This window comes from Enhydra lutris, unplaced genomic scaffold, assembly GCF_002288905.1.
Source record: "Enhydra lutris kenyoni isolate GAN:26980312 unplaced genomic scaffold, ASM228890v2 scaffoldscaffold68, whole genome shotgun sequence".
NCBI lineage: Eukaryota > Metazoa > Chordata > Mammalia > Carnivora > Mustelidae > Enhydra > Enhydra lutris.
The window spans coordinates 14617995-14636568 of NW_019154152.1; the positions used below are offsets into that span (position 1 = coordinate 14617995).

Below are 18574 nucleotides of genomic sequence, written 5' to 3' on the forward strand. Positions count from 1 at the left end.
TAAGACCAAAAGAAACAGAATTGATTATATGTTTCATCTCCATTCCTCAAGAAATAAGAAAACTGAAGGAAGCACATGGGTTGGCCTAAAACATATGTTTGCTCCCAGTGTTTGCCTTCCCTCAATTTTATGTTTTGTTCTGTTTATTTGTTTGTTTTTCAGAATAAGACATGATAAAAGTGGGATTTCAAAACCATCTGTCCTGCTTTATATGTAGAGTTTTTCATTCCAAGTTTAATTTTTCTCAACTACAGAGCTTAAACCAGCAACTTCATGCAAGGCAGCATAATACAGCAGAAGGAGCACTCGATCTAGGAATCAAAAAACGTAGGCTCCAACTTCAGCTCTGTCACTTAATTTTCATTAAGTTAGTAGCACCAGTGTTATTTCCCAAGCATAGTTGCATGGAGCAAATGAGGTCATGTCTAAGTGAGTGATAACCTAAAAAGGACTATGCAAAGTATTGTTAAGTAGGATTTATGCTTTTAACAATTCATTAACTGTCTCCTCTGCCTATAGCACTATGTAAGAGACAAAAAAGATTCAAAAGTGTAAGATAACTCCTGCTCTGTTTAGATGACAGTTGTTTAGTTTGGAATCTAAATGAGTGGATAAGACAAATTAATATTTTGAAGAACATGACTTGCAAGAATTTCCCTGTATGTTGTGCATTCTTGCTGTCACGTTGGGCCTGGAGCCTGAGACCCAGCTTCAGTGGACAGTCTGGTAACCGCTGGAGGTCAACCTTGGTCTGAGTTGTTTGACATTTTAGGACCAGGCGTGCAGTTTTTATAAAGACCACGTCAGTTTCAGTGACCTTATTGAAGATGGGATGCTGAAGAGAAGCATCGTTGACTATTCCGCAGCTTGCTAGAATAGTTCTCCAGATTCCTTCTAGCACTTAATGGTGGGACTTAGGAAGGAACAACTAGTGGCTTTGTGTCGGGTCATCTCACTTAAGTGGTATAAATCTCTAGATGGCGTTTCTGGTGACCTATGTTTTATCTAGTCTCGCATTCCTTTTCATAAATAGAGAGGACCAAGCTGAACAGCTTCGGAAGGAAGGAAGGAGAGAAGAGAGGAAGGAAGGAGAGAGGGAGGAAGAGGAAGGCAGGAAGAAAGGAAAAGGAGGGAAGGAGGAACTTTGGCACATTTTAAGAAAGTCCCTTTTTTAAAACTGAGGATAATGAAAATCAAGAGCAAGTGGGCCAGTCTACTTTTTTTTTTAAATCTGAAGGTAGTAGTATAATAGTTTAGCTTGTAAGCCAAGCTATTTACCTTTGAAAATGAAGCAGTATCCAGCATTAACATTTTTTGAAATCCTCTTTAAAAGCAAATGTGTCCTCTTTCCTTCCTTCTATCATGCTTACACGGAATTCAGCACTAGTTTCTGGCAGGTGACCCTGAGGGACTTAAAAAACATGCTGTCTAACTGATGTTAGTTTTTAAATTTAGATCAAATGACATTGTCTTTGAAGTCTCAAGTGTACCACTTAAGGTAGCGGCATCAGATGGGCTTGCCTTTCAGAGTACCTCTTGCAAGCTGGCATCCTTAATATGAAAAGTGAAGCCTGGTCAAAAATAAGTGAAAAAGAAAGTTTTATTGAAGTTATTTACTCCAAGATAGCTATTTTAGAAGGAACCTTGACAAGTCATCTCGTTGCCTCTAGACAGGAACACACAAGGCATATGGGTATCTGTAGTATTTTAAAAGACCTTGGGGGACCAGGCTTCTTCCATAACTCATTCCAGAGTTTAAACACCCTCGCTTCAGGAAATTCTTCCCTATATTTAACTTACAGACCCCCTCCTGCGGTTAACACCCATTTCCGCTTTTTTCTGTCTCCAGTCAGGATGGAGAACAGCTGGCCAACATCCTTTGTGTGCTAACCCTCCATCAGTGACAGAAAGTCATTTGGGTATCCCTGGGCTTCTTTTCTCAACCCCCAGCAACCAAGTCTTTGAACCAAACTGGACTCTTTTTCTCTTTGTTTTTATGTGTGTCTTGTGTACTTCTGTTAAATCCTTCTGATTATAAAATAATATGTGCTCAATGAATCAAATTTGGGAGGTGTAAAAATATACAGACGAAGGAGGAATAATAACCCCACAATCTAGGAACAAAAACCATTGTTGATCAGTTTTCTGTGTGTTTCTTTTATAGTTGAGATCCTGTAGTCTATACCAGCGCTGTCCAGTAGAAATATAGTCTGAGCCACGTGTGTAAATTTAAATTTTCTGGCAGACATTATAAAAAAGTAAAAAGGAATAGGTACATTAATCTTACTATTTTATTTAATTCTAATAAAATCCAGTTATAACTCATCAACATACAATCAGTATTTTTAAAATTATTAATAAAATATTTTGCATCCCTTTTTTCATACTAAGCCTTCTGAATCTGGTATATATTTAAAGACAGTATGTCTCAAATCCAGCTAGCCACGTTGCAGGTACTCAGGGACCATTGGCTAGTGGCTACAGTGTCGGACAGCATAGTCCATCCATACAATTGTATATACTACTCTTTACATCACATCTTTTTTTTATTTTAAGATTTTATTTATTTATTTGACAGAGAGAGAGATCACAAGTAGGTAGAGAGGCAAGCAGAGAGAGAAACAGGTGGAGAGAGAGAAACAGGCTCCCTGCTGAGCAGAGAGCCTGATGCAGGGCTTGATCCCAGGATCCTGAGACCATGACCTGAGCCGAAGGCAGAGGCTTAACCCACTGAGCCACTGAGGCGCCCCTGTACATCACATCTTAAGCCTTTTATAACAGCCGTTTAAAACTTTTTAGCATCATTTTAGTGGCTGCATAATATTCTCATTTAGATTTACTGTAACTGTATCTTTAAATAGTTTTGTTTTTCATGTTATAAATAACCCTGTCGTGTTCTTCTTTTTACCTTCTTTTTTACATTAACAGAATGTTTCTCAACACGTTGCCAAAAAAGAAAAAAAACATAAATTATTCCTTTTGAGTACAACTAATTAAATCCATTTATTCATAAAACAAATAAGTTCATTTAATACTCTCTCTTTACTACGTTAGATTGGAAAGTGAAAGAGTAGATTTCAAGAAATAGAAGACAAGTCCTGTCCCCCCTTAGAGTGTTTACAAGACTTGGCTCCATAGCTGGACTGCACACATATTGTATTTTATTCTGCTTTAACGATCCTTCCCTTCATTTCTTACTCTTGCCCCCCTTACACACACACACACACACACACACACACACACACACACACACACACACACAGCCTGGTTAACTCCCCCCTATCCTTCAAGGCGCCGATTGAGTACGCCTCCTGTGATGAGTCCTCCAGATTATCACTGGCCCCCTCCTGCTGCAGTATACCAAGTGTGCATTGTATGCAAAGCACCATGGTGTTCTGGTTACTGGTTAACTCTCCATCTTCTCGACTACAATGGGAACTCCTTTCTGATAGAAACCTTATTTTATACACTTTGTCATTTCCAGAGCCTAGGAGACTGCCAGGCAGTGACCGTGGATGTCAGTCACGTCTACTGAAATATGTGTTGAAACACAAGTGAGCGTATTAAACATCAGTTGGATGGGCTAATTACAAGTGCTGTGGCTGTTCAAAGAGATTACTTTAAGTTGACATGGTTAAAGGCTTCAAAGGAGGTTGGACTCGAATTGGGCTTTGGAAGATGGGCATATTTAAATGAATGGAAGGAAAGAATTAGCAGAAAAGCCGCTAATGTGTCCTGTACTAAGAAGTCAGTGTTTTTTAGGAGGGACTGTGTAGCACGTGCCAACTCTCAGCAGATAAGCATCCTTCTGGATCTAAAGCACTGTATTAAGTTTCAAGAAGCCTGTAGAGCTATGGTCTGTGCCCATCAAAAGCCGACAAGGGTTTGCAGCATTAAAAATGACTACTGACTACTTCAGCAAGACCTTTGAATTTAAAATCAATTCAGATACAATTCCCTGTGTTTTAAGTTTGGAGTTTAACATTTAATATCATTTTATATGATGCTTCTTCCACAATTCTGTTAGTAAAGAGCAGTATATAATAAGTAATGCCGTTATAGCTAATGCCAAATGACTGTTAGGGCAAACCAGGCACTCTTCCAGAACATTCTGAGTGTATTAGTTAACTCATGTAATCCTCACAACAACCCTGAGAATTAGGACCCACTATCCTGCCTCATCTTCTCAATGAGGAAACTGAGGCACAGAAAGGTGAAAATAACTTAAAGGTGACCCAGCCATCAAGCAGAGGAGCTGGACTTGGACCCAGGCCAAACAGTTTTAGGCCCCCACTTTGTTACTCAAGCCTCGTTTATAACTACGTTAAGACTAAAATGTTTTATACAAGGGACGGTTTAGCACCCTGTGATTTCAGGGAAAGAATGCTATCTTTATAACGCTCTCCTGGTTTTCTTCTTTCCTCTCTGACCGCTCCCTCTCATTTACAATCTCCTCTTCCTCTACCTCAGCATAAAGAACGGGAGCTCCTCAAGACTCAGTCTTAGGCCCTCTTTTCTCCAGTTTATTCTCCAGCCTAAGGTGATCTTATCCACAACCATCATTTTAATTATTACCCACATTGAAAGGAAACACAAGCACAAAATCTTCAGCCCAGGTCTCTTTTCAGATATCACACTTCCCTTCCCTTCAGACTGCCTCCTGGATGTTTTCACAACACGTGCTGTGTGCCTGTGTTTTTTTTCTTCCTGCTGGCCATCCCAACCACCATAAGCCTCATGGTCTTCCGGTGCTCTGTTTACAGCAAATGGAATCTCCATCCATTCTTTCACAGTGACCAGAAAGCCATGCATAATCCTTGCTTCTTCACTTGCCCTCTCATCCCCATAACCTTAGAAACCCCCGCAGATTTCTCCTGACAGGTCTACTTTCTATATTGGCATATTTCCATTCTGGTCCAAGCCCCCATCGTCTCCCACCTACACTGCTGCACAGCCTGTGGTCCCCAGCATGCACTCTGGGCCCCTTCCCATCTCTTCTCCAACTTTAACCAAAGGGCACTTTCCAAAAAACTGATCAGTCAATTAATAGATCTCTCTTTCGCCACCTTTGCCTTCCCCGCCCCCGACACACACACCAGTAGCTTAAAATGCTTTAATGGCTTAAAGAGAAAAATTATCAATTTGGTCTGTGGACATCTACATGATCTAGACGTTGTTTTCCTCTCCAGCTTTATCTTCTACCATGCTGCTCTCCACTTGATGACCCTTTGGGTCCTCAAACATTGTTCTCTGTCTTGATGCAGGGGCTTGTCATATGCTCTTCCTTTCGCTTGGAAGATGCTCTTAACCACCAACCCATTCTTCACCCGGTGAAAAATTCTACGAACGCTTCAGTTCTTGACCTTTTCTGGATCAGTTCTGTTACACGGTCTCTTAGCCCATGTCCTCACCTGCACAGCATGTGTCGGAGGTTATCATTTTACATTTTTGTCATAATTTTGTGACAGGTATCTGTCCTCTCCCACTGTGGGGTAAGCTCTGCAAAAGCAGGAACTGGGGCCTTATTTTCAATCATTATTGTGTCCCTAGTGTTCAGCGCATAATAGACATTTAATAAATATTTGCATCAGGGAGTAAATCATTTGTCAGTATTCATACAGTTTCATGCTGCACCTCTTGGTAGTACGGAGGACTACCAAAGACAAGGTTCCCCAGAAACTACCCCCGGAGCCCTACAGTCTGTCACTAAGTGATGATTAGATGGCAGCTAATGTAATTCAGGCACTTCTAGAGACCTCCAGCATCTTGGGAAATGGTGGCGGCGCTGTTCATTTTTCTTTCAAAATAACAAACACCCAGAGCCCCACGGTTCAGCTCATGTCCGAGCTTATTAGAAATGTGGAGGTAGTTGGGCTTTTAAAGTATCTTTCGAAGACTTCATTGCACAGAGTCTGTCACTGGCTTATGGAGCCTAAAACTACTTTTGAAATTCAGAAAGCAATCTCTGACCAAGGTTTTAGTCTGTCTCTGAAGATCTCCCTGAGGCTGGGTTCTGTGAGATTGCCTCCTCCAATGTCCCTGCCAAAGGTAGAGGCTACATTCCCCCCACCCCACCCGCCAGTTCTCAGCCTAAATACTCTATTACTCCATTCAGACACTCCAGGGGGCCCCTGGTATTATCTCCAGCATCTCTTTCTGTTCCTACAGACCATTTTATGGTCTTCATAATGTTTGTTGCTGGACTGTGATTTTAATACATCCATTTGTATGGTGATTTCTTACAATGAAAGCTGATGGGTAAAGTGGTTGACTTGACTTATCCTGGGACCCCTCTCCCATATCATATCTCCCTAAGGATCACTCTCTATTCCCAGATCCCAGGGAACTCGGCCTTGAGACTGAGGTGGAGTTGGCCCCCAGATGAGCTCCTGCCTGTGGGCATCCCCTTAGCCTCTGTCCACTGCCCTGTGCTAAGGCCTTGTTTTCCCAAGCTAGGCCTTCTTGTCCAGGGCCATGGAGGCCTGATGGTCAGGCCCTCGGTCGGATCACGTAGCCTGGGGAAATGGATTTCTTCAGCTTGCTTTTTTACCCTTTGCCTCTGGAACTTTCTCTTTTACAAATCCATCTTTCCATCAGTCCTTAGTTGAAATAAAATTTAAAGGCTCCCTTGTTCAGTTATACCTTTTTAAACTTTCTGTTTTTATTTAGTCAGACTTTGGCAGAAAACCTTCCAAGCCGAGCCCAGGGGAAAGGTGACCATTGGCACAGGTTTCAGCCTATGCTTTTGGCCCAAATTTGTTTCTATTTTTATTTTGTTTCTTGTTTTTGTTAACATCCTGGGCAAAGATTAGGCACTTTCGCTTATCTGGTAATGGTGAGAGGCCTTTAGATTGCTTCCCTGTGGTCAGGATACTGCAGGCTTCAAACCGTTAACCCCCAGCCACCTCCTGAGAGATAAGATCTAGCTGTTAAATTTGGCTTTCCCAAAAGGAGTCTCTGTGCTTCTGCTTGATCTGAGAGAGCAAGGAGAAAGATAAATCCCAGCTTTTGCTGGATTCTGAAAAAGGATAGTAGTCTAATTTATGGAGGTTGTTTTTTTAAAAAAACTAACTTTATGTCATAATTCCGTAGCTGCCAAAAGACGTAATTCTACCTCAGCTTCGCCTTGGCAACCTGCTTTTGGCACTGGGCGCAGCGCTGTCGTTGCTCTGCATTATTTAAGCAGTAATCTTTAAGAAGGTGAGAAACTATTATTGCTTTTTTAGCACAGTTGACATGCTATTGGCGCAGAGGAGTACCTAGAGCTTCAAACATTTCTAATGGCCATAAACCAACTTAAACACCTCCACGGAGAGGCCTCACAGCCGTGAGGTCATATCTTGCTGCAGGGGGAGAAAGAAGATCGAATGTTGTTTAAAAGCGGGGTGTTTTTTTCTGTTTTCTTTTTAAGTATTCTTATCCCACCGAGTTGTAGCTGTCGACTTTGGCGGGGATCCAGACAATCAAGATTTAGCATTTTGACCAGCTGTGATCTAGTAATGTTCCTCAGAGGAGACATTCTGTAGGAGGGAAAGACACATATTTGAGACTGTGGACTGTGCTCCCTCCCAGTACCTTACAGAGTGGGACCTGGCCGTAGACCGAGAGAACCAGCAAAAGTGAATCTGAAAGAGCATAGGGAACAAAACCGTTCCCAATGGCTAAAAATTCACCCGCCTTCAGGAACTCTCTTGATGTGGCCAATCTTTACGTTTTTCCTTTATTTCCCTTTCCCCTGAGTCTCCACATTTGTATCATTTGGTGGCAAAATGTATTCCTATTTTCATAATCGATGCTTGGACTCCATCAGCATTCTTACAGCAGAATAACAGTTCCTAGGAAGCCAAAAATGTCACCAAACTTAAGAATAGAGGCAAGAACAGAAAAGCAAGAGAAGACACCAAGCCGCTTAGCCTAAACCTTATTCCTCTGAGTCTCCCTCCTCCCTTGAGTAAAAGCATGATTAAGTGTCCATGTTTTGGTGTCGAGTCCTGGGAACTAGGAGAGAGAACGAACCAAATTTATTTAGTCAGATTGTGTCTGTTCAGACACAGTGAGTGCTTCTGACCTCAGGCAAGTGACCTAACCTCTGAGCCTCCCTTTCTTCATCTGTTAAAGGAGGACAATGTTCATAATACTTCACAAAGATGTGAGGCTGAAGTGAGACCACGTAGAAAGCCATCAACAAAGTGCTTTCTTCATCACACTCCCTTACTGTTAGCTGCTGCCGTTGTATCATTAGTAACAATCTATGCCGTACCTACTCGTTGTACTAGGAATTTTACTCCAGCTGTAACCAACGTCAGGTGGGTCTCCACGTTTCACAGAAGAGGAGACCTTGGTTCAGAACACTTGGTGCTTCGGGCGTCTCCCGGGCTCCGTGCCACCGGGGCTCCGTGCCACCAAGCACTGGAATGTTATGTAGGGGGACGTAGAAATGGAACCGCATTTTGGACCGGTGCTTTCATACCTTATTTTCTCTCTCCCAGTCCTTCTGTTTAAAGGAGGCTATTGCTTTAGGCAATAAAACCAGCAGAAAGAAGAGGAGGAGGGGAAAGTGGCAGAGGCAGGAAGAGCAGCGGGGGGTTGGGGATGAACTGGGTTCTGCTGTCCCCCACGTTGGCTTCATGGCAAAGTATTTGTGTAATGGTCCTAGAAGGCTGAGCAGGATCCTCCTCCTTTAGAACGGGACAACAGAAATTCCCCCCTTAGAAAAATTCCTTCTCCCTGAAGCTAGATTCATATAGAAAAATGATACATCAGGGGTTTGGGGACAATTGGAATGTACCTCCAAGGATGCTGGGAAGTTTTTATAGTCCCTGAGCATTTGGTAGATCCTGTAAATAGAGGCAATTGAGCATTTCTACTTTATTCAAAGCCTTCCCCACCCTGTGTCTTCAAGAAAAAAGAAAAAAAACTGGGGGGATGTTTCGCTTTTGACTGATTTAGTACCTTTCCTCCAAAACTCTTTTACACTTGCGTAAGTTCTCATTCTCCCTCTTGCAGCTGGCTCCCTTCTATGCACAAGTGGAGATGGGGCAAGGGGGAGGAATTCTGTTTGTCCCCATTCTGTATAGGAGGAAATGGCAGGAGGAAGGAGACCCGAATTTTGGTCTTTACTTCTGGTTACCTGTGTTCCATGGTCCCAGCTATTACATGCCTTTGAGCCTCAGTCACCCCTTCTGTAAAATGAGGGCAGTTCTTCTGGAATCCGAAGCCCGTGGAAGCTGATAATGATGACAGCAGCCACAGCTCACAGCTTCTGCTGCCGGCAGCTCATACGCCAGGCGTTCTGCTAAGGGTTGCAAGTGCGCTATTTTATTTAATCCTTGCTGTAGTCCAGTGATCTGTTTTGTGATGGAGAAAACTAAAGCACAGAGAAGAGGAGGGGCTGCCTACGGTCCTATAGTCCTATAACAAGCAAGTGGTGAGTCTAACCTTAAGTTAGAACTCCAGATCGAGGGGCGCCTGGGTGGCTAAGTCATTAAGCGTCTGCCTTCGGCTCAGGTTGTGATTCCAAGGGTCCTGGGATCGAGCCCCGAATCGGGCTCCCTTCTCCATGGGAAGCCTGGTTCTCCCTTTCCCACTCCCCCTGCTTGTGTTCTCTCACTGTCTCTGTCAAATAAATAAGTAAAATCTTAAAACAAAAACAAAAAACTTTAGATCGACAGTCATGGCTGCAAAGCTTGGAGCAGGATCCAGGTTTTGAGCCTCCTTTGTCATCACCACCCCTGTCTCCAGCTGTAGCTGGAGACATAACAACAGGTAACTGACTGCAATAAATCAGGACGCACAGAATGAGAAAGAAATTAATCACCTTAATTTAGAGACATCAGAGAAGACTTGATCCAGAGAAGCCATATTTAAAGCAGACTGCCCTCCTTGATCTCTGAACTCCAGACTACTTGACTTCTCCCTCATCAAGCTATTGTTTGTGACTCTGGGGTATCCTTTTGTACTTGTAGCAAAAGGTTGATCATGAAGTAATCTAACAGTCCCGATGTGGTTCAGTTACTCAACAACCTATCCCGTGATTCCCTAGACTATGGCCTGGTAAATTGGCAATTACAGTATCTTTGGGTTGTTGTTTTTTAATAAATTCCTTTTAATTGCAGCATTAAACCCCAGGTGTCATGTTTCCAGGTTTCCAGTTTGAACCTAAGCCAGGCTGGAAAAGACATCCACTCAAGGCAAACGGCTAATGAGAATGTGTGTGGTGAGCTAGGGGACTCGGTCTAGTTACCACACCTCATATCTTGGGCTCCCGATCTAGTGCCGCAGGGCACTTAGGGACCCCTGGCTAGAGTGGAGGATGGAGCAAAGCGACCATGTTTCCTACAGCATACACCCCTCCCCAAAACATCCAGGTTCACTCTGGTTGTTTCTAAGAGTAAAAATTCCCGACTAGTGACTCATCGCCACTACTTAAATAATGTACCAATTTCATTTGATAAGTAAATTGTCAACAGCCTTTAAAAATTGGTTGTGTAATTAGTAAATCTATGCATTTTGACCTCTTCTTCCATCTAGGTGAAATAGTCATGAAGCCAGACTGTAATCAGACAGAAAAAATCTTGAAACCTTCCAGGCATTCTTTTTTGATCTATCATTTGCCTCTTTAATTGCTACCTTTCTGTATTTTAGGCAATGGTAGAGGTAAAAATGCCCCTTTTCTTATTGTAAAAATTTAGCTTGTACTAAAATGTGTAAAAAAGGTTCATTCTAGAAACTTTCTATTAAATGTTAAAATCCAAATTATTTTATTAAAAGTCTTCAATTGTGTTTTTAGAGATGCTTGTAGCAGTTTTTTAATAGCAAAATTTTAGAAATACAAAAATAAGGGAATAATATTCCATTCAGTGGAGTAGCCATTTAGAATTGTTTACCAAAAGGTTTTAATAAAATCCAATGGCAGGATACAGAATTGTGAGTGTGTTTGTGTGTGTGTGTGTGTGTGTGTGTACCACAAACATAACTTCAGGTTTTTTCTCTTTCTTAATTAAACACACATATGTAAAATCAAAGTCTAAAAACAAAATACTTGGAACTAATTGTGGTTATTTGATAGGTAATGGGCTTGTGAGTGATTTATATTTTTCATATAGTTTATATTTTTTTAGTTTTCCAGGGAGTATAAATTACTATAATAATTAAAAATGCATGTGTGTTTGCATATATTTTAATGTGATCGTTCAGCATTTCAGCTGTTTAGAACTCAGCTATCTGAAAAATCTGGACCACTGCTAAGATCCTGGAAGTAATAAAAAAAATTAACTCTGAGCAGCCAAAACTAATGTTACAAAACTCATAAAGTCAAGCATGTTATGCCCTGGATGTAGCTGGCCCCTCACTCAAGCCTACGTCCTCTTACTTGGCACACAGTTCCCAGGCCATCCACCACAGGCAGGCACAGCGAGTCAGAAGCAGACATTAACCAAAGACAAGGGCCTGCAGACTGGAGCACCAGCGCAGGGACACCGCCAGCCCCGCAGTGAGAGAGGACCCAGGGAGGCGTGGGTGTGGGCAGGAGAGCCTGAGACCCAGACCCAATGCCACTAAGTGTCCCATCATCTCTTCCCCGTATCAGTTCCGTAATGCGTGTTCATATCGATAGCCCAGCATTGTCAAGAAGATCCCCTTTTCTTCAACTTGCCGTCTTTACAATTATAAGAAAGACTTTAATAAAAAACTTTTGAGCGGTCTTGTTACACGTGACTACAAATGGGGGAAAGACAATATGTGGTGACTGAAGGGCAAATTCTAGACATGGAGACCTTCTTGGCTATCTGTAGTAAGTCATTTCTTTACCATTCTTCAGAGGGGACATTTTACTGTTACTTGGGCTTTCTAGATAGTATCTGATACTATCTAGATACCCATTACCTGGGTTTTCATAAAAATCTAAAGGATTTTTGATGAAAGGATGTCAGGATGTCAGAAAATGACTGAGTCTCTAGCCTTTAGAATCCATCCATTAAAATTGGAGAAGCACCCCAGCGCTTCGAGACGGGCTGGGCAGGTTAAATGAGAAAGCCTGTGTAATGGCATTTAGCTGGAGGTTGGGCATCTCACTGGCAGTTAGCAAATGTTAGTTGAATTTGAATGTGATTTTCCCATTTGAGACGCAACAGCCTGGGCTCTGGAGGCAGCCTTGAGCAAACCACATAACCCATCCACCTGCCTACCTTTTCCACCAGGTAAATGTGAGGGTTCAGCTTTATTGATGGGCAAGAAAATCATAGCTCCCTTCCCATTAGAGTCGAAGGGAGGGATGTCACGCTTGATTACTTTTCTGTTGTACAAAGTTGTGGAGAGCTTTCACAGAGTCTCCCAATCTAAGAGGGCTGCAAAAGCCCCTTTCCTCTTGTGTCGGCAGCACAGAGTGTTGGGACCAGGCCTGTTCCTCCTGCCCTGCCTTTTGTCAGCCCCCCTGCAGCCCAACAGAGAAGCAGAACAGGGTGCTTGCGGGGGGGTGGGGCGGGGGCGGCAAGGGTGCCCTGTCATTGAGCCTTCATAGCTGCAAGCGCTCCTGCACCTGACTCTGGCTGTGTGCCGAGGATACCACCTGCAGCGTTCCAGGCTGCTGCACTTGATGTGTCCCCCCCTTCTGGGCTGGGGTGGCAACTGAAAGCTTGGCCTGTGTGCCCGGAATAGAAGGTCTGTGGGTAGTGCTGAGGCTGTGTTTTAGTCTGATTACCTAGGGCCCCTGCAGAATCATTTAGAGAGGGATACTGTCAGCAAGTGGTAGAGTAAAATCAACAAGGTAGGCAAAAACGTGTGGCTTACCCAATTACTGTGAGTTTTGACAACATATTAACTGAAAGCCTAAATTAAGGCCAGTAGATTCTTCTCTGTTTTGTTTCTCTTGAGAACTGAAAACAGTAATTTGCTGGTCTACTTGCCTTGTTTTATATGTGCACCAGTGACCACCCCTAATTATGAAATCTCTCCTGGCACCAGCACTTACAGCCAAGCTATGGAGTCTGATGAGCCTGGGGATTAGCAGCCCAGTGGTTGCCTTTAGCAAGAAGAAAAACCCTTTCTTAGATGTCTGAGACCATGGGCATAATCGAGCATCAGAAAAAGTCTGAGAGAAGAGGGAGCAAGCAGCTGGCCCGAGGGCTTGTGGCTGAGGACAGTGGTGGAAGGAATCCTAGCTCCTTCCTTCTTTTTCAGGGCACTTAGCACAACTATAACTTAACCGTGTATTATTTCAGTAATTATGGCTGACTTTCTCCTGCAAGATTGGAAGCTCCTCAGAGGCAGGGCCTGCTCTGTCTTGCATCCGTTTGCCCTCCCCAAGGCCTGGCGTGTGTAATAGCGGTCATTGGGCAGGTACAGTTTCATGTCTAGCCTCTTTGCCTGACTGATAGCTGCTGTTTTGCAAGCCACTTCTCTGGATGCGTCCTCCCCTGAAGATTCCAAGTCAAATGGATCTTGTGTTTGCACCTCCTTCTGTCTCTGGCCCCCGTCTGTTCACATTGGTGTATTGAGCGGACAGGCTCCATCCAAGTGTGCTATCTAGAACCGTGATCCGTACTCCAGGCTGGCCTCACCAGCATAGCATCTGCTGTGACCATCATTTCCAGGGTCTGGATTCTCGATTTCCATTAACTCGTGATTATTTATTGTTTCAGACTTCAGAGTAATAGTGGATACCCTGCTTTCTTGACAGGGTTTTTGTGAGAACCAAGTGAAACGAGATACGCAAAATCACTTTAGAAACTAACATGCTTTGTATAGCGAAGCCGTGATTGTTATTGCTGGCCCCAAAGTGTCTTCCTGAGAAGGAACTCAGGTTCAGGAGAGGGCACTGAAGACCAAGCATTGTAAACCGTGTGTGTGTGACCAGCCTTAGGAAGGAGAAGCCATTTTCCAAGTTAATGTCTCATTAAAAAGATAGCTGGATATAGATATTAGATCAATAATAATCTCTATTAGATACAGATACAGATTCAAGTCCCCACTCTGTTGGTTCTGTAATGCATGTCGGTGTCAGAAAAGCTGTTGATCATTGAGTCGTGAGTCATGGGTTTTACTTTAGCCTGCCACTCCGCCTCCCTGAAGTTATCAGAGTCATTTAACCTCTCTGCCAAATAAAGATGCCTGCTTTATGAAGATAAAATAAGAGTTGAATATTTTTTAACATTTATTTATAACAGAGAGAGAGAGCACGAGCAGCGGGTGGGGCAGAGGGAGAGGGAGAGAGAGAATCCTGAAGCAGACTCCCCCACTGAGTGTGGAGCCTGATGCAGGGCTCAATCCCAGGACCCCAAAACCAAGCTGAAACCAAGAGTTGGCCAGCCGCCCAACTGACTGAGCCCCCCAGGTGCCCTAAGTTGAATATTTCAAACAAGAATAAAAATATTGATAGTGCTTCAGGCCCGTGAGGTTGATTACGTCCCTGAAATACTTTTCTTTCAGATCCCATCCCTCCAGTTACTTCAGCCCTTCTCCACACGACATGGTTTCTATCCCCCATCCCACCCTGAGGACTGTCCTCTGGTTATATTTTAGTGTGTCTTGTATCCTTCTAGAAGAAAGCTCTCAAACTTGAATTCAGAATGCCTCATGTTTTTTCTTGCATTCGTTCACTACAATTAATACTAAGGTTGATTATTATCAATTTTTGTTCTCTCGGACCTAAATATATTGTTTCCTGTCTCTGGATCCAGAAGGCTTAGGCTAAGTTCAAAAGTTGAAAGTAACTTCTCGTTTTTGTTTGTCTTCTAGCGACAGACACCACACCTCCAGTGCCATCCCTGTTCCAAAGAGACAAAGCTCCATATTTGGAGGTGCAGACGTAGGCTTCTCTGGGGGGATCCCGTCCCCAGACAAAGGACACCGAAAACGGGCCAGCTCAGAGAATGAGAGACTCCAGTACCAAACCCCTCCTCCCAGTTACAACTCAGCGCTCACCCAGCCTGTTCCCGCCATCCCTTCCGCAGGAGAATCTGAGAGAAAGACAACATCTCTGTCCTCCTCCTTGGATACCTCCTTGGACTTCTCCAAAGAAAACAAGAAAAAAGGAGTTGATTTGGGTGACAGATTCAACGGCAGTCACGTGGGCATGAGCACCGGCCAAGAACAAGAAGAAGCCCTCTCCGGGCACGCATCCACGGTCAACGGCACTCTGCTGCCCGGCGAGCAGGCTGGCTCCTCCAGCGTCCGCCTCCCGGGGGAGTACCACCCGGGGTCCGAGCCTGAGCTCTGCTGTACTGTGGAGCAGGCGGAGGAGATCATTGGGATGGAAGCCACGGGTTTCACCTCCGGCGATCAGCTGGAAGCCTTTAACTGCATCCCGGTGGATAGTGCCGTGGCAGTGGAGTGTGATGAACAAGTTCTGGGAGAATTTGAAGAGTTCTCCCGAAGGATCTATGCACTGAATGAGAACGTGTCCAGCTTCCGCCGGCCACGCAGGAGTTCCGATAAGTGAAGTGAGCAGACGGCCGGTGGGACTGGGACAGAGGCACTGCCTGAAAGGAGGAGAAAGCTGCACTGGTTACCCCCTGGAATAATTATGACATAAAATGAGTATTAATGGAGGATATTCCTCAGCAAAACAGACTTTGTCAGTCAAGGAGGGACTCAGGATCATTGTGTATCAGTGGGCCAGACAAAGTTAGATTCTGCTTGCAAGATTTGCTTTCCAGGCCTGACGATTGTTTTAGGGCAAAAGTCTCACTCTAGCTCGAGTCACCTTATAGGTATTTGTCTGCTTTTTAATTTACACTTCTATGTTATCCTCAGAGGGGAGATGATAATATATAAATAATATAATAAACTCACTTTTAGTTTCTCATAAGCATTTGCCCTCACCATAAGTTTATAAAGCTTGGGAAAACCAAATAATCCAAAAAAAGGTTTTCACCATTTACTGAAAGATCTTTGACCATCCATGAGTTTGGTGAATAAGAAGCACAATGGTCTCCTTACACCCAATCTCCCTGCACCTGCCCCCAGTCACCCCATCCGCTGCCCCATCTTCACAGTGGCTGGGTTGTGCACCCAGAAAACTGAGGACCTCAGACTCACTGGTTCTTGAATGCAGTAGCCAAGACCTCCCACCTCCTCAGCTCAGCCATAGCTTGGTGTAACCCTCGAATCAGAGGAGAAACCTCACCTCTGGTATATCCCAGGGGACGCTCTAAGGACCCCCCCTCCCCCGCCAAGGTTACAACAGTCAGATGGCATCCAGTCCCCTTTGGGAGCCAGAGTTTTTCTGTGGGCAGATGCTGCAGTCAAAAACCAGGCAAGCTCTCTAGCAACTCACCAGACGGAAATCCCTATGTGTCAATTCCACGCTGACTGGTTAAATTTCAGTCAGAAAGGAAGGCACTGGATATGATGTAAAATCTGGAGAGAGTCAGGCTGTCTGACGTGCGGACCACAAGGCAGTCGGGAGAGCTGGGTGAAGAGGCGTAGTTGAGGTGTAGAAACTGCTGGTATAATGCAGGTGCGTTCATAGTAAATTATGCTCTTGAAGTCCGATTTCGTTCCTGGAGCTCAGCTCTCATTTGCTATTGCTCTATACTTTCTATACCCAAGGACATTGCCTCAGGGTTGCAAGCTCTTTAAGGAAAATTTATGCATATATTCATGTATTGTATAGAATAAAAACTGAATTTGCTTCACTTGACCCGATTTGTTTTTTCCAGTTTCGAATTTCATCTAGAACCCGCATCTCCATGTTACATCAGGACAGGGCGAGCCTGAACCAAAAGGGTAGCAGTGTCCGCGCTAATGTCAACTTGAGTCGACCCGGTTTGCGTGGCCACACAAAAACCCTCACACCTGTCCTGTCCCATAGCTGCGTCTGTCCCGCGCGACAGCTGATCTCCTAGCTCTCGTGATCCTTTTCTTGTATTGTCCAAGCACCCTTGGGCTCAAGTTCTCATTGACAACTACATCGTCAAGCAGAATAGTTCGTGTTGTTACTTTCCACATAAAGAGAACTCACAGAATCCATGCTTGACAGGCAGACCCGACCTGAAAGCAATTAAGAGCTTTAACTTGATCGGGAGAAATCCATCTTATTCCACAGAAAGAGGTGGAACACTTCCAAACCTAACGGAGAAGCCATCTGTCGAGCCACAGCTTCTTCGCAGAGTACTGTCACTCACGTTAGAGTCCACGAGGGGGAGATAACCGTGGGCTTGGCTCTCCTTCAGACTAGGCTGTGTAGAGCCCTCCAGGGAACTACCCCCCTCCGCCCCCCCCAAAAGGAAAAGGTTTTGGAAGGACTGTTAGTATTGCCCAGTGAGATGCACATCGCATGTGGCTCAAGGTCCACAGAGGGGAGTGCACTTTAAACTTCATGCCAAACTTACAGATAGGGTACACTGAGGTGCGCGCCCTCCGGCCTGGGTCTTGGCAGCCCCAAGCAGGGGGACCACACGCAGAACACCCCTAGTTACAATGTTCATCTCAGGTTCCACACAGCCAGACAGAGCCCGGGGGTCTGGGGCTCTGTCAGTCTCCCGTCTGTGGACTCCCTGATTCTGGGACCCACAGCTTTGCACCCCCACAGCACGGAGCCCTGTCCCTGAATGTCCTTAGGCAGCTCAGAACCGGTTACCTTCGAGTCGGCTGGGTCCGCACAGTGCTCAGTGACGTTACACCTCACAGCGCCGCCCCTGGGTTTGCGTTCCTCTGGGCTTTCAGGTGTTCATTGAGTTCGCTTGGTGCCTCCTGTTTCTGCCTTGCCTTGGGTGGGACCTGCAGTCTCACGTGTCTCCAGGAGGAGCCCGGCTCCACGTTTTCCAAAGCCACAGAGTTCATTTGGCCTCTTTCAAGTGGCCAAGGCCAAAACATGAGATGAGTTACTATCTCCTACTAATCTTTTTAATTAGTCTTTTAAATCACTAAAGACAAAGAAAAGAAAAGAAAAGAAATCTGCTCTGAGGATACAAGCTGAAATGAAATTCACTACTATCCATGTCGGAACTGCTTAAAGCTCTTTCCGTTTTCATGTAGCTGCGACCCTTATAACAGCCAGTAAATGTTATCAAATGAAGATTTGATTGTGTTCTCTCTCTCCACTTCCCCTTACCCGCTTTAGAAATTCCAGAGATTTTTTCCCCCTCAGAATATTAGTTTTGGAAGATTGTATCCAGCTATATTTTTTTAGCCGTTCTAATGGTGCCCATTTATCCTGACCTAACCGGTTATTTAAATAATTTTTTAAACCACCACCAATAATAAATGGCATGTGAAACTGATCTGTTGGTAATTGGAAGAAAACTCAGCATCTGTATTTATAAAATAAAATTGATTAGTATTTATTTTGAGAGTAAAAGTGTATGTTATTCCCCTGCCATGTTTGAGTCCCGTCTTTTTCATTGTTTTGAATTTCATGTTGAAGCTGAGTTAACTATGAAAACCTTGTTCATAAACCGTCAGCCAGCCATTTCACATTTACTAAGCTCGCTCTCCCTCTCTCTGTCTTGTCTGTGAGGGACTGGGCTAAGCAAGTTCAATACAAAGATTCATAAACCTTGGCCTCTGCTGTTGCTCTAGGGGTGGAGGGTGGGGGGTGGGCGTACTGCTGCGTTAGAATTTAGCGTGCTCCATT

The 18574-nt window shown here is 44.2% G+C and overlaps 1 protein-coding gene across 1 annotated transcript in view; it reads left to right on the top strand.

The window, feature by feature from the left end:
- The window catches only part of LOC111159380 (UV radiation resistance associated), a 324480-nt gene extending 306161 nt beyond the window's left edge, over positions 1-18319 (top strand). The window contains exon 15 of the mRNA XM_022521795.1: positions 14734-18319. Within this exon, the coding sequence (XP_022377503.1) occupies positions 14734-15436 (703 nt within the window). The 3' untranslated portion in view covers positions 15437-18319. The remainder of the gene's footprint in view (positions 1-14733) is intronic.
- Positions 18320-18574: the final 255 nt, after the last annotated feature.